Source organism: Cygnus olor, chromosome Z (assembly GCF_009769625.2).
Source record: "Cygnus olor isolate bCygOlo1 chromosome Z, bCygOlo1.pri.v2, whole genome shotgun sequence".
Classification (NCBI taxonomy): Eukaryota; Metazoa; Chordata; class Aves; order Anseriformes; family Anatidae; genus Cygnus; species Cygnus olor.
In genome coordinates, this window is record NC_049198.1 from 24076698 (window position 1) to 24099779 (window position 23082).

A 23082-nucleotide genomic window follows, 5' to 3' on the forward strand; every position below is an offset into this window, starting at 1 on the left:
GTTTTAATTTACGTAGTTTCTACAAGCTCCCTTTTTCAGCTAGTTTCCTTTAATCCCTTGGCAACTGTTTTATCTGTGTGAAACAGATTAAAATAACCTTTCTCTTGATCCTGGTGGCAAGGGGTAATGCCTGCTCTCAGCTCTGTTGTTCGAGGCCAGTGGCCAAAAATCTGTCATTTTTACTTTGCCCCTTTACAAACAAGCAGTAGGTGAGGCACTCCGGTTATGAGGAGATGTGGCTGCGTGAAACGAGTTGGTCTGAAAACTGAGAGCGGCTCCATTAAAGCTAAGTGACCCAAACCTGCTGTAAAGGCAGGCAGCATTTAAAAAATGTCACTGCACATAAATACTAATTTGGTATGCACTTTTCCAGAAAATGGCTGCTCAGGGTGTATGGTGTACCAAGTGCACTGTCCCTGTGCTGCCTTCAGAAGTGGTTTTCATAGCTGAAATTAAGAAATAATTATCTGCCCCCACTGCAGAGCAGCCGTGAGCTCTCCTCCCAGCGCTGCTGGTGGTCCCAGCCTGGGACCACTGTGCTGCAGACCTTGGCAATGGGGCAGCCAGATGAGACACCCAGCCTGTGCTTGAGACTTTAAGTATTCTACAAGTGGTTTCACCTTGATCGTTCTTACTCGGTTTTATTCCAGTCCTAATTTTCAGTGTGAAAAGGCATATAACTTGGGACAGAAGTAAGGTGGTACTCCTCTGTACCTAAAGCAGTGATCTGGATGGGCTTCTGTGTGAGTCCATCTGATGGGGGCTGATGTCCTTGAGCAATTCATGTAGTCTAAATAAGGGGAGTTTTGAACTTAAGTAATCCTTTGAGAAGCTGTTTTCACTAGGTGGCATATTTCTGAATGGCAGAAGTGATAACTAAATATCACATACATTGTGCACCGACTAAATTTTGTCTCTGTTCAAGTGAGTCTGTCCTTCAGATGAATTATTGAAAAAATGGAGGAAAGGATAGATTCTCAATCCAAATAGCAGTCTGGGTTCTGGTTTTGGCATTGTGGAAACTTCAAAGGGTCACAAATTATTCTAAAAACAAAAGTAGCGCATGAATGCCAAGAGGAGGTTAGACTGCTTTCTGTTTGTAGATAACGCATTAACATGTTATGTATTTTCTCTGAAGGAAGTAGAAATTCGAAACAAAGACCTGGAAGGCCAGCTGTCTGATCTAGAGCAACGTCTGGAGAAAAGTCAGAATGAGCAAGAAGCTTTTCGCAATAACTTGAAGACACTTTTAGAAATTCTTGATGGAAAAATATTTGAACTAACAGAGTTACGGGATAACTTGGCCAAGCTAATAGAATGCAGCTAAAGAAAATGGGATTTCAGTGCCAATCAGCTTAAAGATGCACTGTCTCTCTTTGTAGGACTGTGTTGGGCTCTGCATCAAAGTTGCACAAAATTAGAAAATGCTCCTCTGAGAGGGCTTGTTTTAAATTTGAGTCATATTTCAATGTAAAATTTAGAACTCAGCTTGTAGCTAGTTGAAGAAAAAGAAACAACGAACAAAAAAAAAAAAACTTGAATTACAAATTACCTCCTTGTACATTATTGGCCATAGATAACTTGAAAGATACTAACAGTAATTGAATGCAATCCTTTTCTAATTATCAGAGATGGAAGAATTAGCAGTGTCCCAGGTCACATCCCCTTTTTGTGATAGACACAATATAGGTTGTTTGCTGTTTTATTTATTTAAGATATTTAATTGCTGTGTTTTGTGCAAGAAGTTAGTGATGACAGCCCTGTATTTTGTTGTTCTTAATAATTTCTCAGGATACTTTGCACTGTGGAGAAACAGTGCCATTACCAATTTATTCTTGTCGGGGTGAGAGAGAGTTGCATCTTTAATTGAAACGAAGTTACTAACTGCTTGTGTAAAGTTCTTCCTTTTGGGGTATTTCAGTTGGTTGGTCAGTTGGTGGTTGGTTTTTTTGCTTGTTTGTTTGTTGCTTTTGGTTTTGCCTTTTTTTTTTTTTTTAGTTTATATAAAAGACCGTATTTCTTTATGGAACTTACTCAAGTGTTCTACAATATTGTCCAATGTAAGGTTTACTTTTTCACGTGAATTCCATGTAATTACAGTGAGATACTATCTTCCACTAAATTGTATTCTGAATCCAACCAGTGATGGCAGGTGAGTCCCCCAGGAAAAAAAAAAAAAAAGAAAGAAAGAAAAAAAAACAAAGAAAAAAAAAGAAATGAGAATTTTAAATGTAAAATTTAACTTGCACAGGTAACAAGAAATAGCCAGTCATTTGTTTTCTGGCCTTGCTGCGTATATCAAATATGTATGTTGAATTAACTGTTAGCCTGTTCTGCAGGAGACTTTTTCAGAATGTCACATGAATTTCAGGTTTTGTTATAATGGCTTATGGGGAGCACCGTTTATTATAGACTGCATTAAGAGCATAGAGCTATTGCAAGGGATTACTCATATACTGAACTTGTCCTGCCAAGAAAGCTGTTTCTAGAAGTTTTGTTGTCATAACAAATTGAAATGGAGACATGTTTACTCTTTTATGGGTCTTCATATCACATCTTTATTGAAATGACACCAGGCAATATTCTGAACTGTTAACTAAATGTTTAAAAACAGGAAATAATTGAATTCAATTATCCTCAGTGAGCAGGTTTTAAAGTTGTTCTGATGTAATTTTAACAGACTTTTGGCAAACACACATGTCTTTATATAACAGATTTATTTAAGAACACACACACACACAACTCTTTCAAAGGTAAGCCAAGTGTCATGTGTCTCGCATCAAAGTACATTTTTGTCATAAATTGCTTGTAACTTTGAAGAGGGCTTTTTTAAAAGGTACGAATGAGTGTCAGACTTCAGAGTCGAAAGATGCACTGACCTTTGTTTGCTCCCCAAATTAATTTGAATGTTAAACATGAAATCTAGCTGCTTATTAAATTTGTACAACACAATGCTCTCCACTTAGAGACTGCTATTGAAAACTAGAAAAGAGAAGTTTGTTTTATGTGTGTACTGTATGTATATACCATATAATACACACAGGTTATCATTTATATTAGAAATACATGCTTTATTTCTAAGATATTGGGTTTTTTTTGTTTTGTTTTGTTTTTTTTTCTTTACCAGTGATTTATCAGGTGTCCCCTGACTAGTCAGGAAAATGGTTTAGGTCAAATGCTAAACCATCATGTATTATACTGTATGTAGTGTACACAATGTTTAAGTTTTATCCATATTTTTAGGGTATTTTCTCACCTATTTTATTTATTAATGGGGTGGGGGGAGCTTGATTCAGCGTGCTACTGGTTGAAAACTTTGTGGTGAGCTACATGTTTTTCATTTGGTGGATTTTAGGCGATGGTGTGTACATCTTCATCAGGTCCACATGAGCAAGTTTCACCAGGTTTTAATTTACCTTGGTGATGTTTGGCCCTGATTCTCCTGTCACTTGTGCTGCTGTAAACCAGATGTGTCTCTGATGTGCTGTCAGCAACATTCAGTTGGCATAACATTTGTGGAAGTGCAAGGAAAATCTGGCCCATTAATGCTCGATGGACATACAAGGATGAAGAAACTAAAAACAAAAGAAAGTTGATGATGGAATAAATGTAATATTATTTTTAATGATATTATTATTGACATTTTTAAAGATATGATGTCATTTACATGTGGGAAAATAGTGGACAGAAATATTTCCACTTAAATTTTGTGAATATGTGTGGTACATGAGTATTTCTATGTATACGTACACACACATATGTATATAAAGAACATGGAAAAATTTAGATGTGCACATTTTTAATATTTTCCTATTGAAATTAAATTTTAAATTGGAAATTGATATTTGATAATTTCTTTTCTCATTCAGTAGATATGCTTCATTTCATTTTTTACAATTACTGAGGGCTGCACCTTTGAATTCCTAAATAGTTGTTAAACATAAATATGGGGATATGGTGGACATACGTGCACATATAAATAAAATCTGAATGCTAAGAGTATTTTTATTGTTTATTTACAGTAGGTGGGTGTTTAGTAACTGAAACCTAAGGTTCATACTTGGGTGGTTAGACCTACTATAGCCTCTCCAATTCTGTTCTAAGAGAGTAGTTTGCCTGTTTGAAATGTTACTTTTCCCAGAGGCAGGTATAAAGAATTGTATCTATCTTTGATGAAACTATGGGAATATGTATACCTGAAGACAGTGTTGAGTACTGTAGCCTGAGAACAAGAACTTGCATGGGAGAGGCAAACAGTCACATCACATATAATTTGTTTTATGGCAACTACAGGCATGTGTAAAAAAAAAAAAAAAAAAAAGGCAAAAAGAATTACAGAAAAAAAAAAAAAACAGAAACACCTAACAAAAACTAAAGAAAAATCAAAAATACCATTTTTATTTTGAAACACATTTGCTGTTCTCTGGAGAATGTACTTTTACTCTTTATTTTTTTCCTTAAATCTTTTTCAAGTATGTGCAAGTGATAGCAGCAGCTACCTTAATCTTTCAGGTGCTACTGGATTTTGCATTAGCGTGTTATGTTGTGAAATCCTGACTTTGACATAAAAGATTTTTGTAAGTATATCCCCGCCTGCATAGTTAGTTTTTGAGTGTCTTGTTCATAATCCATCTGCCTCAATGATCCAGAAAATGCATTTTTCTATGTGGACAAAGTAAAATGTGTGAATTCATGTCTGTTACAGACTGGGAATTCCTTTTCCTGGCTAATATGCCCAGGAAAGAGGAGAACAAAATGAACTGATAATGCGGAAATATTGTTATATGGTCTCTACGAAAACACATTTTCAGGTAAAATATAAATAAATAAAGGGCTAAACCAGATGTTACACAAACAAGTATCGTTTAATGCTATTGGTGGCATTCCCAGGACAATTCCTTTAACAAAAACCCTGCAGGAATGAACGATGCATCAATTAAAGATGAATATTTTGGGATGTGTCTTGTCAGTTGTGGAAGGTTTCTGTTTTCTGTTCATTTTTCTACCAGTTAGGGACTAACTCCATGTTAGCCCCTTCAATAAGGGGATAAACCTTACTTTTTACATCATCTTTCATATTCTGTACTGAAGTGGCTACTGAACAGCGATCTGTGAACACCACCACGTTCATTGGGAGATTCATTTCAAAGGCAAAAATCATTTTTTTTTTTTTCAGAAATACAGCATGGAAAGAGGGCTGGGAAAATGTTGCAGATTTTAATTCTCTGCAGAACTGTGTGTGTCAACAAAAGCACTCAACTTGGTTGGTTAAAGAAATCTTGGATCTTGAGGCCAAATATCAGTCCAATAGGGAGATTAGGTTTGGATGTCAAAGACAATTGAAAAAAAACAAACATCAAGAAACTCTAGCGAAATGGGTGTAGTCTCGGTAACTGAACATGACAATTAAGTGCACAGTTATATGCTGATTTTTTTTCAAGAAATGGACCTGACCATGCAAAACAATGTTCAGATCATCTTGTTTACATTTTCTCAATAATGCTGCATGTGTGCACTACCTCTGAATGGTGCTAAGCAGAGAACATACTTTACGGAGTAGTAGACATTTTCTAAAATACCGATTTTTGCTTTATAGAATTAGTTCCTTCGCTTACTCCACTTACTTCAGATAAGTACGATGAATTTCACCCATTCTGTTAAACGTTCAGAAGCAACAAACGGAGTTTAGTTTGATCCTAGAGTCAGCTCAGCTCACCTTCGCCATCCTGGCTAAGCAACGCAGCCAACAGGCAGGTGCAGTGGTTGGCATCGCAGTGCCTGCAACAGCTCTGGGTCGTGGGGTGGGTTTCTGCTCACTCTCACGGGGTCTCATAGCTTGCCTGCCACAACCTCTCAGGGACTTGCAGCTGTCAGTGCTGCCTCTGCACTGGTGGCAGCTCCTCCTAGGACCAAAGAAACACAAGCCTAGTTTATACACGCTTTCTCCCTCCTAGCCTGGTCCTGCACAAGCTCAGCTTGGCTGGAAAAACGTGTGGTAGTTTGTGTCATTTTCAAATGCTGGTTCTTATGCTGACGGGCATGGGAAGGAGGAATAACTATCGAAGATGTTACAGATTTGTGGAGGGGGGGGAGTGTAGAGTTTTCAAAAGGATTCCCTTAGATGGCACCAGTAGCTGTAAAATAGGCAAGAAAGTTTTGCACAGCAGAGGACAGAACATCCGAACCATGCAGCAGTGACAGAAAGTTTGTTAATCTGTGTCCTGCTTCCCCTAGGTTGTCACATCATGCCAATGTTGAGCACATCTGACTTGCCCCAGAACTCTACTGCTTCCTGAGGTCAGCGTTATTAGGCATGTGCTTTATAAACGGAGCCAAATCCTGGCAGTCTGCAAAACCCACTCCTTTCCATTCTTTTATCTTCACAAGTCTAGAGGTTTGCTGTCAGTATTAGTCACTTGCAGCGGGTGAAGACACTTACTATTTTTCCTGCCCTCAGCTCCTACCATCTGTGGTGTTTGTGAAACAAAGTTCTTAGCTGGGTTTAGGAGGGATTTCTCTCTCTTGTCTTTAACTTTGAAGTAGTTCTGGCATCCCTGCTCTGGGGATTCTCATCTACTCTCATGCAAGTCTCATCTCACTGCAAGGATTGGATCCAGCAGTGTCCCAGCCCTCTATGCCTCCACTAGACTGGGAGTAGCAACCCAGAAGTTTTTTTTGGAAAGAGAACTTACATTTCTGTGACAGTTCTGAAGAGGAAGAATTTTTTTTCCCAGTAGCTCAAGAAGGATGCAGAGTCCCGGACCATCACAAACACTACATGCATCCAGGTACTAAGGGAAGAGGAAGACCTACACTGAAAAGGTATGTTTTAGTATAATCTGTGTGGATGGATTTCCCCCTTTTGAGTTACATTACATATGGCCATATAGGTATTTGCAAGCTAAGCTTTTCCAAGAGGAACAAGACCTTTGAAGTTCTCTTAGTCTGGATTATATTTGTTAAATCATGGCAGAATTTTCTTTAAACAAAAACAAACACAAAAAAGCAAATGGGAAGCAAAATGCTCTTGTACTTCTCTGCAAGAGAGACATCACAATCCTTAACTAGTAGATGGAAATGTAAAAAAAATAATTTTTCTCTACATCTCAATATGCTGTTCTTTTATGATTCCAGCAGTGTTGTTCCTCAGGAACCCACAGCAGTGGCAACCAGAAATATAACTTAAAAACAAAGAAAAGCACAGTTTTCTCTTTGACTTTTACTTAGTGAGAGTACCCAGGATAGCAGGGTATAGCCGAGCAAAAACAAGGGTTCATCTGGAGCGAGCATCCTGCACGCCACTCCCCTCTACTCCCTGCTATTCGTGGCGGTGCTGGCTGCACCCCTGCCCGTCCTGGAGGCATCCCAAGGGTTTGCTAACTTTGTTCAGGAGCCGCTGACTTGAGTTGCAGCACCGTCACTGCTGGTCAAGCCCTTTTGCTGCAGAACACTCTCTGCATCTGGATACGGGCATTTTTGCTCAGCAGCTCTTAGAGAAGCAGAGTAACTTGCTGTTTTGATATAAGCACCTTTTCCCCACCCACTTGAAAGAAAAAGAAATTACGAAAGTATTATTTGGGGTGGTTTCTTTTATCTTTTGAACCTACAAGTCCAAACTTTATTTCAACCCTGTTTTTTCTTCTTTTTCCTTTTTTTGCATCTGTGTTCTTGTCATAAATACAACTTAGACGCGCACAGAAGGTACATAAATGTGTGTATGGGGTGAGGTCGATTCTGTCTGAACATTACTTAGTCTTAGAGGCATTGGAAAGCCACAGAATTGGAGAAGAGGCAACGAGGAAGCATCAGGCATGTTCTAAGCAAGTGTTACCAAAGCGTGCTGCTTGGAAATGTCACTGTACAAAGACTGCAGCTGCAGTATTCCTAAATCAGACTGGGAGAGCTTGTCACAAGGCTCCCAGCCTGGGCTGGCAGGTTGGGTAGGTAGCGATCCGGCCTGTAAAGTCGAAGGCTTTTGTCACTCGCTCCTTTGATATCTTAGAGCACCAGAAGAGGGAGCCATTACCTGGGGAAATTTTAAGCTGAGCTTCACGACCTCCTGTAAGAACAGCTCTGCCTTGCGTTGGAAAATGCTGCTGCGTGGAAAACACTGGTGGCAACAGTGACGGCATTTCAGGGAATCAGGCCTTCATCAGACAGAAGGGCTTGGCAGATAACATAAATTGTAATTTACAGGATTTCAGTGTATTCACAAGATTTTTTTTTTTAAGGCAAGCCATAATCTGCTATCTCAATGACATGTTGAGGGAATAATGGAAAAAAAAACTTCATGATCTCTTGGGGCACAGGTAGGTCCCTGCTGCTGGGAAAGCTCCAGAAGGAGCAGGACCTAAATTTTGCATTCAGTTTAAGCAAGCTGGTACCAACAGCACTACATTCCCTCTTATTCAGAAGCATTCCTGAAACTTAGCATCCACTAAGGAAGGACTTCAGCAAATCTGTGTGTCTAGGCCTGGTAAGGCAGAAGGACTTCAGATCTGTGGGCAGCTGATGGCTGAGAACAGAACACAGGTCAACCCCATATCGCTGATAGTGCAGCCTTGGCAAATGCTGGTTAGATTTCTGTTTGACATTTCTTACTGCAAATTAAAATGTGTTTGCTAAGATATGATAGTTTGTATACAAACCTCAGCAAAGCATGTCATGGTAGGCAACCTGCAGGTGTTTTCACCAGACACACAGCCTGAGTAGACTTTTTTTTTTTTTTTTTTTTTAAGTGACAAAATTTCATTTCCTGAACAGAAATTTGCTCTATCAAGCTTGTTTAATTAATTCTACCTTTGACTGAGAAAACTAGAGCTCTGCACCCCTCCCATCCTTTCCCAGAGAGGATTAAATCAGCATACACATGCTATGAGCATCACTCACCAGCAGGTTGCTTTCCCTGGTTGCATCTGCTGGCTGTGAGCACTGGAGGCTGAATGTCTAGAGGCTGAATGTCCCGGCCTCTCAAAGGGCCGGCCTCCACCAGGCTGAGCCTCCGGGTGCTGTTTGGTTTAATGATGAGTGGAAGAGCGGGGTGAGGTGTGTGTGTGTGTATTGGAGCAGCGGGGAGCAAGGGGATGCATGAATAGTCTGTTGCAGAGAGGACAACGTAATTTGTTCATACAGCAGTGGTGGGCAGGATGACAATTAATGGCCTGATGTTACTAGCCTTCAGCCTCTAGGCACTGTGATGGCTCATTCAGAGGCTGTGACCTTACACCAATAAAAGCCCTCAGGAAACTTACAGGAATAACATAGGTGTATGTGCTCCAGCAACAAGGGGATAGGCTATGTGATTTATTTATTTCTTAATGCCTACTCAAGACTTTTTATTTTCCAACATGTCATTAAAAACCAAGCGTAGTGTGCAATGGCTTGTCAATGTTTTATTTTTGTGGGTCTCGGTCCACTCCGTCTGTCAGTTTACTCTCAGCAAGTGAACAGGAGGAAAAAGAAAGGTCATCACTTTATGGTGCTTCATATAAAGTTGATTCATAAAACATCTGTTGTGGTTAAACTGTGTAGTTAACATGCATGGCAGTTAGAGCATATGTTGATGATTTTGTACACTAAGAGTTCAGATGCATTTCTACTGAAATTTAATGGGATCAAAATAAAATATTGAGGAAGAAAAAGTATAGCCAATATAAATGCTTTGTATGTATTGCATGATTCTTTGATTTTGTTATTCCTGTGACTTTTAAATAGTAAAATACAGAGGGAGCATGATGCAAGTTAGAAAAGATTAAAAAATGAAGTAAACAGTAAATGATGCTTGAAAGACAATAAATGTGCTTGGCCTTCTATAAGCAATGTAGGACACAGATAGTGAAAAGAGAAATCACACTCAGAGAAATCACCTACTGTCTTTGGTGGCAAGGAGAAAGTGAAAAGATAATACAAGCGATTATCTCTGGCACAAGCCTCCAACAAACATCACAGACAGCTCACAGTTATAGTAGGAATGATGGGAGAAGGTGGCAGATGCCTGATCTTGAATGCAGTGGGGTGTTTTTTTGCCAGTTTTGGTTGATTAAAGGGGAAAGGGCATGCCCCAGCACTAGCGCAGACAGGCAGCAGCTGTAATAGCACAGGCAAGAATCTCTGCCTATTTCTATCCACCAGTCCTCCCCACCGAGGCAAGGTGTCACGGGAGATCTCAGAATCACAGAATGGTAGGGGTTGGAAGGGACCTCAAGAGATCATCGGGTCCAACCCCCCTGCCAAAGCAGGTTCCCTAGAGCAGGCTGCCCAGGTAGGCGTCCAGACGGGCCTTGGATATCTCCAGAGAAGGAGACTCCACAACCTCCCTGGGCAGCCTGTTACAGTGCTCCGTCACCCTCACCGTGAAGAAGTTCTTTCGCATGTTGGTGTGGAACTTCCTGTGCTTCATCTTGTGGCCATTGCCCCTTGTCCTGTCCCCACAAACCACTGAAAAGAGGTTGGCCAAATCCCTCTGTCTCCCACATTTAAGATATTTGTAAACATTAATAAGATCCCCATCTTAAAAGATTTGCCATCTTTTGTCACGTTAACAAAAGTCAAGGCAGTCAGCACGGCAGGCGTGCAGATTTGCATGAAGTCTAGAGAGAGTTACACAGCTGAGTCTCGAAGTAAATGGGGAAGGGGCAGGAGGGCATCGCGATGGCAGCAAGACGACTGCAGGTCTGCAGTTCTGCAGGATGGAAAACTGGTCATGCCTGCACCCAGGGCTGGCCACGTGGCCATGCCAGTAGTCACCTGGTAAAACCTTTGGAGTAATCTTTTGCAGTATCAACAAAGCGATGCTTGCATCACTTACATGGCCTACATGCTACACCTGAAATTTACAGATGATGTTTTACAGTTAATTACATTGCTCCATCCTAAAAGAGGAAAAAACACATCAACAAAACTTCATGGCATTAGATCTAGATAAGCTGTTTGTGGCGTGAGCATAAAGCTCGGGCTTTGCTGGCGGTGCTGACACACTGGTGGCTCACTATAACCTCCCTGCTACAACAGGAGGAGCAAAACCTGTACAATGGGAAGCAGCATAAGCACTTCCGAGAAAAGGAACATTTCTCAGGTTTTGGAACAAACTCAATTACCATATTTATCTCTCCCTTCCCCACATCCCCTCTGCTGATCATAAACTGGTGGAATGTGAACAAACCCTAAATATACCAATGATTTCTGTGAGAAAGAGGTGTTGTTTTATAACTTTGAGATGGACTGTGGCCCAATGAATATTTATTTACAATGTACCTTTCCTTTACATCTGACGTGTAACTAATATGAAAAAAAAATAAATGATGGTTCTACCCATCTCCCATCTTCTATGTGTTGTGCAAACATTTAGGCCTTATTCTGAGTAGCACACGACTGCCTTGGAAGTGTGCATCCAGATCTATTCACTAATTCGCAAATCTGATGCATGCATTAGACATACTTCCAGCCTGTAGGAATACCCCAAGAAGTGATTAAAAAAGGAGCGACTTACCTGCTCGAGCCAATGCCAGAGTAGACAGCAGCTGATGGCAACAAATGCTCTTAAATACAAGTTTGTTCTGTGGAGCAAAACGTGTGTGGAAGCAGACTTGCCAGGCCAGATGTGAGCACATGCTGCTGAGCACAGTGAAAGCATTTAGGAATAGACCGTGGCTACAAACATAATCCTCATCTTTCGCAAGCAATAATCAGAGATGACTGAAGAATTTGCTTATTTCAAAGCAGGCTTCCTACTTGTTCTGCCACAGTGCAAAATTAATAGTGTATGCCATTATTACCAGAGGCGAACAACAATACAAGTAAAATTTTGATTTGTATTTTGATGAGACTCTTTGCAGTGTAGGTTTGTATTGCCAGCAAACCTTTGTTTCAGGTTGCTATTAGAAACATCGTAACTTTTTCTTGTTTTCTGAGGATTATATAGCTCTAAACAGTTCTTATTGCATTAAGCACATAGTTTATTTTTATTTTTTTATATTTTTTATTTTTTCATGTTAAAGGACCAGCTGGGCATAGAATCTGCCTACATTGACTTACCTGCAGTGCGGTTCTTGTACCAGAAACACGAGATTGAAAGGAAAAAGGTGCACAATGCAAACAGACCTCTGTGCACCATGAGTATTTTTGTAGTTTTATCTCTAGATAATATTCATTTTGTGGTATTACTTAAAAACACACACACACACACACACACAAAACAAACAGAAAAACAACAGCTGGCAACACGAGTCTGGGAAATGATCAGCTGTGGATTTTAGGGTATTTTTCCTTCAGAAAACAGGTAGAACCTTTCTCTTCAAAACACTCATAATGATACTTCTAAAATATCTGAATTATTCATGCATGATCTAGTTTGTTTTTGAAATATTATATTGCACTTACACCAAAAAAGCAAAAATAGTGAAGGTTTTCAATTTGAGCTTTTCCATTATCATTACTGCTCTTTGTAAATTAAGTGATTGCAGTTGGAGGCTTGCTCTCTCTCTCCACAGAATGCCATTGTCTCTAGCTAGCTCTAAAATGTAGGAGACTGCAATAAGGGATCAAAGCTCTTAACATTTCTGGACTTAAATTTCTGCTCTGTTTTTGTCTTTTCATTAAGAGATGGAAACTATTTTTTATTTGTATTTAAGCTCAATTATCCTGCATTACTTAAGAGCAAGGTTCTTCTGTAATACCTAATTTATTTATATAACAATTTACAAAGATATTACTCCTTGCTGCAACATAGCTTATACACAATCATCTGCCATTAAGCAATGGCAGTAACGCAGCTTGAAGAACTAAAAGAATAACAATGGAAACTTTAGTATATATGTTTTTTTGTTGTTGTTTTTTATTTTTTTTTGTGGGAACCAAACTATATATATTTTTTTTAAACATTGCTATATACGCAAAGTAAAAACAGGACAGTGGTCAAATAAATATCCTTTAATAAAGAAAAAAGGAATCATTTTTAAGCACCAAAACTGTGAGTATGATGTTACATCGCATGTAGAAGAAGGTGAGTTCAGTACTTTGTGTACAGGTTTGAACTTCTGAGTCAAGAAAATAAAAAACCATGATACACAGCAATAAAATTGCATTGCAGAAAAGCCGCAGTAAAGAAAAAAGAGCAAAAGGCAGACAGTTAAGTGTTTTTGTTTTTTTTTTTTAGTTTTTAGGTATTGCTGGAAATTTTTGCTTAGTTTTTTACCTTTTTTCTTAAAGATACTTGTTGCTTAATACTTTATACCATTAAGCATTTGTAGGTATAGCAAATTTGCAGTTGTTTACAATAAAATATGCATTTAATATGTTCTTTTGAATATAATGGTGTTAAAGAGCTTCCTTAAAGCCAAGCACAGTGTGCTAGTGTTTGATTCTACCAATAATATTGCACAAAGCTAGTGAATGGCAAACTGGTTTGATTATTTTTTATTCAACAGGCTTAAAAAAAGAAGCTAGTGTCATTTACCTTTACTGATGTCATTCATGCAAGACAATCTGCAGCCATCTATATTCCTTTCATCTTATAATGATGTATTCATAAATATGTAAGACAAAATCCAAAACATATAGCAACTATAATAATGTGCTGGGACACACGAAGTGTCCCTTATCCCCAATATCTATTCTGTAATTCAGAAATAAAAAAAATGCTCCTGAAAGAATCTGAAAGTCAAGCCAGTCTAAGGCAAACTAGTTACTGAACAGGTGACAGTATCTAGAATAAAATCTCTGCAGAGTTTGGACTATACCCACTGAAATAACAATCACCCTTCTTACTTTTCCCAAATGGACACACCATTGGTTAACAGCCTTAGATATCAGCTTTAAATAATACTCCACAGTAACATTAAACTCAGCAGAGTAAAATTCATTGCTTGGTCATTTTCCATGTTAGAGGTACATCAGAGTATTCACATTTGAGAATGGAAAGACCTTTTCTGTCAAATTCTGAAGCTCTGTGCCACAGAATATAGCAGACCTGAATAAAAATACGTAAGTGTCAGGTTGCAGACTCACGACAGTCAGAGCTGGGAGTTTTGGATTAATAGTTAAACTGAACAGGAAGTGCAAAGAAATGTATATACAACAACCCATCCCCAAAATAAGCTGGCATGCCCACCCACCCTCAACCCTGCTAAAAATCCTAATTTTACGTACATGTCTTAGGCAGCAATTAAATATAAATTTGTTTTGTAGGAAAAATTTAAATTACAGTATATTTATAGGTTAAAAACAGCCATTGCTGTACTTTTTACAGCATTGATAGCAGTATGTCAATGTGCTTACACCAAAGAGCAATTTGCAGTCAAGCTTAGAATGACCTACTGTCTGTCAGCTCCCATAGCACTGAAATTATGCAACACGCTCAAATTAAGCAACAGTAAGGTGCTTGTTTGCTCCTTTTCTTTGCAATAAGCTTCGCTTGTTCTTAACATTAATTCTGTAGTGCTAAACATAACAATATATTGTCCATGCTTATGGGATCATTACCAGAAACATATATGGGTAACTTAATTACATAAGCATTACAATGAAAATAAAATCTGATAGACGTGTGAACGAAGTTGATTTACAAATTACTCTTGAAATTCAGCGCAACAAACGAATAAGGGGAACATTAAACAATACAGGTTTCTGTTTCCTCTTCTCAATAAGTTGCATCTTCAATAACGCACCTGTCATTACTTTAATAATAGACATTACAGAATATAGTGCTTATACTCAAAATGATTCTTTACAAATAATGTAATGAAGTGTGTTGAGTCCTACCCCTGATGCAGCCACAAAAGAACACAATATATAATTATACTAATTTGTTTTAAAGGTGTCTGGTGTAGGATGCAGACTATCAGATTTAAAAAATGAAAAATTAAAAGTGATGCTTAAGGAAGGTAAAAAAGCATTCATCTACCCTAGACAGGTTATTTAACTAAGACATGAGAACAGTAAGAAAGTGAACAAACTAAGAATATTGGTAATTTTTTAAAGGATCTGGAACTTCTGTGAATGAGAGGATGAAATTAATGTTGATGCAAACTCTATTTCTGAGGAAAAACTTCCTGTTTACCTTACATTTTGGTTATGTAAACAGAAATTCAGTATTTCCTGTTCCCACTCATACAAGATTTTTCAGTCCTCAACAAGCATTTACAAAATAAACATTATGCACTCCAACTCTTTATCTCACCGGATCCGTTATACAATACTACAACAGCTTTAACTTGAAGCAAGAAAGCACGTTTCTAAAGATCGAAAAAGCCTGAAAACAGACACACTGCTTAAGATAAATGACTAACAACAGACAAAGGCAGCCACCACAATGAGGCTCTCTTTCTGTGCATATGTTTAACTGTTTTTTTCTGTCGTGATGCTTGCTACAATTTCTCAAGGACCAACATATTCATCAGAACTTTTCTTAGCTACGGAGGAACCAAATTTAATGTAGGATTGTCGTAATTTCTCTAAGTTTCTTGTGGATATACTTCCCCCATTTGCTGCTCCAGCCATCCCACTGCAGAACTTCACATTGCAGAGAAGGATGGGAAGTTTTATGCATTAACTGTACTCTACATATGCACAATTTTTATATCACAATGGAGACTTACGTGAAACTGTGACATCTAGGGACTCATGGAAGATTAAAATCAAGCATTTGGGCTTTCAGCAGTATGCGGGGGAAAAAAAACATTTACTTTCCACACGGAAGATGGCAGTTCTGAACTGATATAAACTGCTTTGCTCAGCATAACAACTTCTACTTGTGTGCACATAAAACACTTGCTACTATGAGAAGTCCATTTCTATAAACTAAGCTATTACAGGAATCTACGATTTCAACTAAATATAAAACAGATTAAGGACAGTAATTTTGTATTTTTTCTCATCATGCACACATTTTCAAGGCAAAGTCGACAGATCACATGGCAAATAAATCTGAAGATTGTAGTACAGTAAAGCATTGAGCTATTTAGATATATCACAACACAATGGTAAACTGTAGACACAAACACTGTGCAAAGGGACCGTTGCACCTGTATCATAAAATTACACTATTTTCTCTTGACTTGGAATTTTGCTAGTGTCCCATATGCATACTGTAAGGAATAAAAATGCAGGCTGGAAAACAGGAGAAAATTGACAAAGAAGTTGCTCAATCACCACTAATTAATATAGCACAAAGATTCAGATGAACTATGTAATTTGAATTACCATTCTACATCATAATTCTGCTTTGTGCTATGGCCAAAAAATTATTTGATTAACTCAGTTTCAAGTGTGGTATGACTGGAAGTGTAGACGAACATAGAGCAAAAACACGCCACAGGTTACAGTACAGTCAATGTCAGATGATAATGATAAACTTTGAAATTACTATTATTGCTGCATGAGCGTGGTATTAGACAGCTTATAACCACACCATCTAACTCGAGTTAAGAGAAGCAATTTATGAAAAATATACCTTGTGGTTTTAGGTCCTTAGAAAGCCAATATCAAGCATTTTATAGAGCTGATCTTCTCAGGAGAAAAGCATACAGACCTGGCAACGAATACATACTGCAAAATCAATACATCTCTGGAATAATGCTGCTCATGGGTGCTTTGAAAATGAATGTTCACTAACTATAAATAAGGCAACAAGGTTAAGAAGATGCCTGTCAATAGCAAGGGTAAAGTGGCATCCATTTGAGATGTTTGATAGAGCTTTAATTTCAGGACAGCCACAGCAAAACAGCTGAAGGGTCCAACATCTGAGGTTCCTGTAGGTTATATAGCCTGTTGCTAAGGTAAGTACTCCTGCTCCTGTTTATAAAAGTAAATGGCAAGACATGAAATCTCCTGTTATAAGCACTGACACAGTACATGTTCCGTTATGTGACAGCAGCGATGCATAATTCCACTTAAAAAAAAAAGTCATTCACATAGTAGTTTGTTCTTCACAAAAGGAAAAGTGAATGGAACACACTACACAAAGGACAGGGATTGTGTACTTCTCAAACACAGTGTATGTCATGCTAGTAAAAATATAATGCTAGTAAAAGCTTAGCTTCCTTAAAACTTTAATGGTCTTTTTTATTCTAATATCACATGGAGTTTCTAAATAGTCAATACTATCTCTCTGTACTGGCATACCTCTTATTATTGTGATGTTTATTGTAAGTGTAGCTGCCTGCAGCCATTAGCCATGAAGCTTAGGGTTATTACTAAGAATTCACTGCAGAGGAAATTATAACTCTCCTTTGAAAAAAAATATTCATGATCAAAAGGAAACTTTTTTCAGACAACAGGCTTTTGGGTATGAAATACAAATATTTTTTTGCAGCCACTAAAGAGAATAATAAAAAATAGCAAGAGAAGCAACTGAAGTATTAGTATGTTTAAGTGCTTTGATCTTTTCTTAAAGGAGGCTGCTTACAGTATTCAAACAAAGCCATTTTAAACCAAAAAGAAAAATAATTTTAAGTATGAAATTACAAAATATTGCTTCTTATAATAAATGATAAAGTATAACTAACTTGGTTTAGCATAGCTAAATATTATTTTTAAAAAGCATGAGAATGTCTACTTTAAAAAGGTTTAATACTACAAATGACCTTCTAAAAAGGTGCTGCAGTATGTCTTGCTAAATTGTACCATACTGGAAACAAATACATTCTTGAATATGTACTGAATTCAACTCTTACTTCTCATTATGTTGTAGTCACATGTTATTTTTCATCCTGACACACAATTCTTCAAACTAAGAAGAAAAAAATCTTGGTTGCACAATACTGAATTTCAGCTACAGTAGTGCAACTAGGAATTCTGCTCTTTCTGTAACATCACACTGCTACGCAGCAAGCTTCTCTGCAAGGAGCTATTTAATTGGTTTTCAAGCAGATGATATATTCAGTGCAGTGAAGGGTAGATTTTATAGCTGTTGTTTCAGCCAAATCCCAAAGTTAGTTAAATGCAAGTATTCTCTCAACTCAAAATACTCCCTTCACTTAACTGGCCACACATTAATAACAGAAATATGAAAAGTGCTTTAGAATTGGGCATTCTTGGTTATATGAAATGCACGTCTACACAACTTAGCTTTCTACTCAAACCAGAATTTTGGAACAAATAAAGAAAAAAGTGATCTGAAAAGTAACATTTCAGGTCATTTTTTCCAGGTGCTAAATCTTTTGCCAAAGAAAGGCTATTTCTTTGCCAAAAAACCTCCTGGGGAATTGATGGTCAAAACTGCTGGCTCTCAATATTCAGAAATGAAGAGGAAAAGTAATCTTCAACTGGGGTTTCTTTTCTCACTCCAGTGGCTGTAAATCACCTGTTTGGGGAAAAAAAAAAAAAAGGAACATCTGAAAAGCTAAACAGCTTTACAAATCCTCTCTGATCAATGTATTAGGCAATTCCAACATGCAGTACTAAGTTATGTCTTTAAAAGCCTTGGTTCTCTTTGCTCCTAGGTCTAACCAAGATTCTGTACTATTGTATGGAAGCTACTACATCTTTACAATGGTTGTTCAGCTGTACTTCAGATACATGGAATGCCTCAACATTATTGTACGTGGCTTAGAGTGTCCATAAGGAAGGGAGTGCTCTTAAAGAAAAGGTAGTAACATAACTTTACACAGAAGTTAACCCATACAGCAGCTAATAAAAGAGATAACTAGGTGTCCTGCAAGAACTAATTACTATTATTTTATCTTCAAACTTCAATAATGAAGGAAATGACTTCAGTGTACATTGTTAATACTCTTTCCTCTACTGCACGTGCACTAAGACACTTTTTGGCATTTGATAAACATAAATAATATCAAATTTAGCTTTCATTCTTAAGGCAAATAATTGCATTACATTTAGCCTACAACGATGTGTACATATTAAACAAAGTTTGTAACAAAGGTGCCAATATACTTTTATATAACTTCTTTGATCCTAAAATTTCCATGCAGCTATTTTTGGATATGCAGAGCTTAACTTAAAAATCAGTAGATCATTCTTTTCTTTTTTAAATAAAGCATGGTATTAAACTGAGAACAGCAATAACTGATAATAGGAAGAAACATTATTCTACAACAGGTTTCTGTTAGATTTTATTCCTGTGTAATAAATTCTAGGTGATCAGTCTACATGATCAAGCAAGCACACTCATCTATGTGAAAAGTATTCATTCAGCTGAATTTCACATGGGCTTTGTTTCAACTTTCTGGTCTATCAGATTATTTCACATAATTCCATAGCATGAATTTAAAGTCTCATCTCATGAAAACAGGATTGTTTTCATAACAAAATAAGATACTGGTAAGAGAGCAGATCCCAGGTGTATGGAAAACTCCAAGGAGCAAACACACAGAACAGTGACACTGCACCCTGCTTTAGGTCCAACTATTTGTTGGGACCTCAGCATGTGGCAGGAGTACATCCTTAAAAAGGGAAAAGACTTTAACTGTAAACTGGCAAGATAATTCATATTCAGGTCAGTACTTCTTTAAAAAGGAGACAAGCACTGGGCCCTACAGATACTGCATGGCTGTGATTTTCAACCTACACTTTGAACTGCTTCTAAAGGGCTGCGAAAGACAGCAGAGAAAAGTGTGTATTAAGTGTGTATTTATATTGTACAGCAATGTACGCATAAAAATTCTAAGAGGATACAGTTCCAATGGAAAATGGTTAGGGGGTCCACCAATTAGATTTAAAAAAAAGTAATTTCTGAATAAATTCTCTTATGAGTTCTATAGTGTTAAAGAGTATTCTTGCTAGGTTATCTAGGAAAAGAAGAGGGAATAATTACATCAAGAAACCAAGTCAATTCCAAGGCAAGTTTCTTATAGCTATGACTTGATTTCTAAAGGGCTGTGGCAATGGGAGTTTTCAGTATGCAAACTAATAGAGAACTTAGAGTTTCAGCACAAGTTTAGTACATCTGCACTCCGTGATTTTTAACTCCAAAAGTAGTATGTTTCAGATAGTAGGAACACACCATAGTTAAACAGTAGGTATTGGCCACACTAGTGATTTGCTATTTCATGAGAAAAAAAAAGCAACATTTATTTTCCTTTTTAAAAATTTTAAATAGAATTATTTGAAAATGGCATACCAGTGAACAATTTGAGACAGTATTATATAATCGCAACAATATTCAGCAGATGATGAGTTACATCACCATCACTTCTTAAATAGCTGTACCAATTAGCCACTCTCCAGCTACAGTAAAAAATAACCAGTATAGAATTGCCTGATTGAAAGCATCCAAAAGGTTATCTTCTTCCTACTGCTAGCTGTGTTGCAAGGATTGTAAATATTTATCTTCCATACTCTTCGAGTTCTGAACAGATTTTTAAATTCCTTAAAGATTCTCCCACCTCTCTTTTCTCCAGATTTTAAATACTCACAAATAAGTTTAGTGGGACCCTTCATTCAGACTTAAGCTCATCTGCACACCAGTAGCAGAAAAGAATCACCAGAGAAGGACAGTGCTGTTGTAATCAAGAATTAAGGCTGATACAACCTTAAATGTGAAAACTCCTTTCTTGCCAATCTCTATTTTGTTCTGAAATCACTAACTTCATCTGCTGAAGTCTAATATCTGTACTTTCGAGCACTGTAATTTAATATAAAGTTCATGGGATTTGTATGAGTAGCAGAAGCATAAATTGTACATTTACTGTGTATAGTTTAGAAATTCAATTAAGTCAGTGTTCACAAATTGAAACCAAGCTATCAAAGAGTCAGTCACACAGGATAACCAATGAGATTTCAGTGTGTCCAGCAGTCAAATCTAATCATCCTTGATTTGGAGCTATTCAGTCAGAAGTAGTAAACACTACATTTTTACAAGGCCAAAGGTAATTAGAAAATAATTACAGGGTATGTCGAAGAGTGACTGTGCTGCTTTGTTACTTAAAAGCATTTTTAAGCTATTTTATAAGCTGCAAACAGTCCCTTCAAATTTACTAAATAAAATAGAGCTTTATAAAGGAGCAGTCCTGTCACTATTCAGCAAAAGTATTCAAACAAGAACAGGACTAAGATGTTGCCTTATAAAACTTTTTCTTAATAGAAACCTAAAATTCTTTCGAAAAGTCAGTGATACTAAATTCATATGTGCATGTTTTGTCATGTTGTACATCAGACAGTTTAGTCACATTCATACTATGTCCCCTAGATTGCATAACCTGAGGCTTAGCAGCTATTGTTATAAAAATGTTGAAGAAATAGATTTTTTAAATGTAAGTTAATTACAGGTTAATTTTCCCAGTCTGTGCAAGGTAAACTCTCCTCTTCATCCTCTGATTCAGGTGATGCTTCCTTAATTCGTCGCAATGCTTCATGGATGCTCCTTGTCAGAGGGTCAGTATCAGGCAGAATTGTAAAGGATTCTCTCAAAACATCTTTCTGCACTTTCTTCAGTTTCACTCCTTTCCTGATCTGTGCCAAGATGTTATTGCTATCATCTTCATCAGGAAAAGGAGGGAGACTTCTCTGCTCAACTTTTCTTAAGTGAAAGCTCCCACGCTTCAAGGAAGCCAGCACTTCATCCATCGGGGAACTCACTGCAGTAAATCAAAAGACTTTCAGTATGATTTTTACTAAATTTATTCAGTATCCAATTATGTTTCCTACATAACAAAATGTAGCCACATGCAATTCACGTAATAGTCCCAGAACACAAAAATACAGGAGACTCTAGTATTTTCAATTTTATCATTCTGTAGCTCTGTTTTTGTGTTAGCCTCCAAATTTATCTTCCCTATTTCCAGGACAAAATTGGATTATACAGACAATTATAATCTCTGAAACCATGTAACCTCCTAACAGGACAGCAGTAGAACTTTTTGGACAAGTTGGCTTTCCTGTTTGCAGTCCAGAAAATTGTAATAGCTGCAGTAAGCCAAATCAAAGTGTGTATTACTTTCCATTTATTCACTTTGAAACTCAGGTAACAAACACATATCTTAAGTACTGGATTGTGCAGTCACAGGAATGCAAGCAGAGCGAGCATCTATATCCCCAGCACTTGAATTTGTGGATGATTTACCTACGTAGTAGGTAATATGAATACTACTACATGCCAGTGAGGGAAGCAGTACAGCCAGCTGGAACAGGATACATCTTCCTTCTCCTTTGGATTCAGATATGTATAAACACCTAGTCAGCGAGTGCCTATATAAATTCCTTTCCTTTATAGTTAATGAAGACAGAGAAATAAGAGTTTACTCTTTATCACAAATCCTTCCTTTATCACCAATTTGAAATTCATTCTCTGCAGAAATAAAATCAGGCTCTGGCTTGTACAAGAACTAGAGGCAGATTTCTATGTCTCAAAATGTGATACAATAAAGTAAAACAATCCAAACTAGTCAGCATACACTAGCACATAAAAGTGCAGCACACAGATGAATATAGAGCTCTGGTTCTTTTCTTCATATTGTAGAACACATTTTTAAAACCTACTTTGCATTTATGAGTGGACCTTGTCCAGGTGACTAATGGCCCAGACAGTCAGAATAGACATGAGGAAAAGATATGAAGATACAAGGATTGCAGATTTAAAGGAGAAAGAAAGGGATTGTAAAACACTCATCTGTTGTAGACTGACATTTCTGAAGCTCCTTAGAGAGTTGAAATATGTCATGGAATACAGAGCAGCAGGTAGTGTACAGCTACAAACATTAATGATACTCTTAAGGGGAAGGATATAATTTAATTTTGTATTTGGTGTTTTATGAGGTATATCAAATTGCACATATATGTTTTATATAAAATTGAAAGCTAAAATTGGTATCAGAAAAATAAAAAGATAGGACTACAGAAAAATAAAAATAGAGCACAGCAGCAGCAAAACTGATAATGTACTTAAGACACCATACCTGTGACCTGCAAGTCTCATAAGAACTTAAGAATTCTATAACTATTCAGTTGTTTCAAGGTATTTTAGCCACTTAAGGAGCATTAAGGAGGAAACACTCTTGTTTCTGCCTGATAGATGAAAACAGCTGTAATTTTGATTTTATGTGGATGAGGAGAAATGTTGGTTGAGGGATGTCTACTGCAGTTGTAACTGACAAAAACAGAATTTTTAATAGAAAGTTATTGCAGTCATTT

At 37.3% G+C, this 23082-nt stretch overlaps 2 protein-coding genes across 4 annotated transcripts in view; one reads left to right on the top strand and one right to left on the bottom strand.

Moving 5' to 3' along the window:
• HOMER1 (homer scaffold protein 1) overlaps positions 1–2724 on the top strand; it is an 86872-nt gene extending 84148 nt beyond the window's left edge. For both annotated transcript variants that reach the window (XM_040540211.1, XM_040540212.1), the window contains exon 9: positions 1139–2724. In XM_040540211.1, the coding sequence (XP_040396145.1) occupies positions 1139–1327 (189 nt within the window). In that variant the 3' untranslated portion in view covers positions 1328–2724. The remainder of the gene's footprint in view (positions 1–1138) is intronic.
• JMY (junction mediating and regulatory protein, p53 cofactor) overlaps positions 1926–23082 on the bottom strand; it is a 90011-nt gene continuing 68854 nt past the window's right edge. The window contains exons 10-11 of one of the 2 annotated variants that reach the window (XM_040540210.1): positions 21220–21530; positions 1926–18298 (exon numbers count right to left, since the gene is read on the bottom strand). In XM_040540210.1, coding sequence (XP_040396144.1) covers positions 21223–21530 — 308 coding nt within the window. In that variant the 3' untranslated portion in view covers positions 1926–18298; positions 21220–21222. Of the gene's footprint in view, positions 21531–23082 lie in introns of both variants that reach the window. The other variant, XM_040540209.1, reaches the window with a different exon arrangement.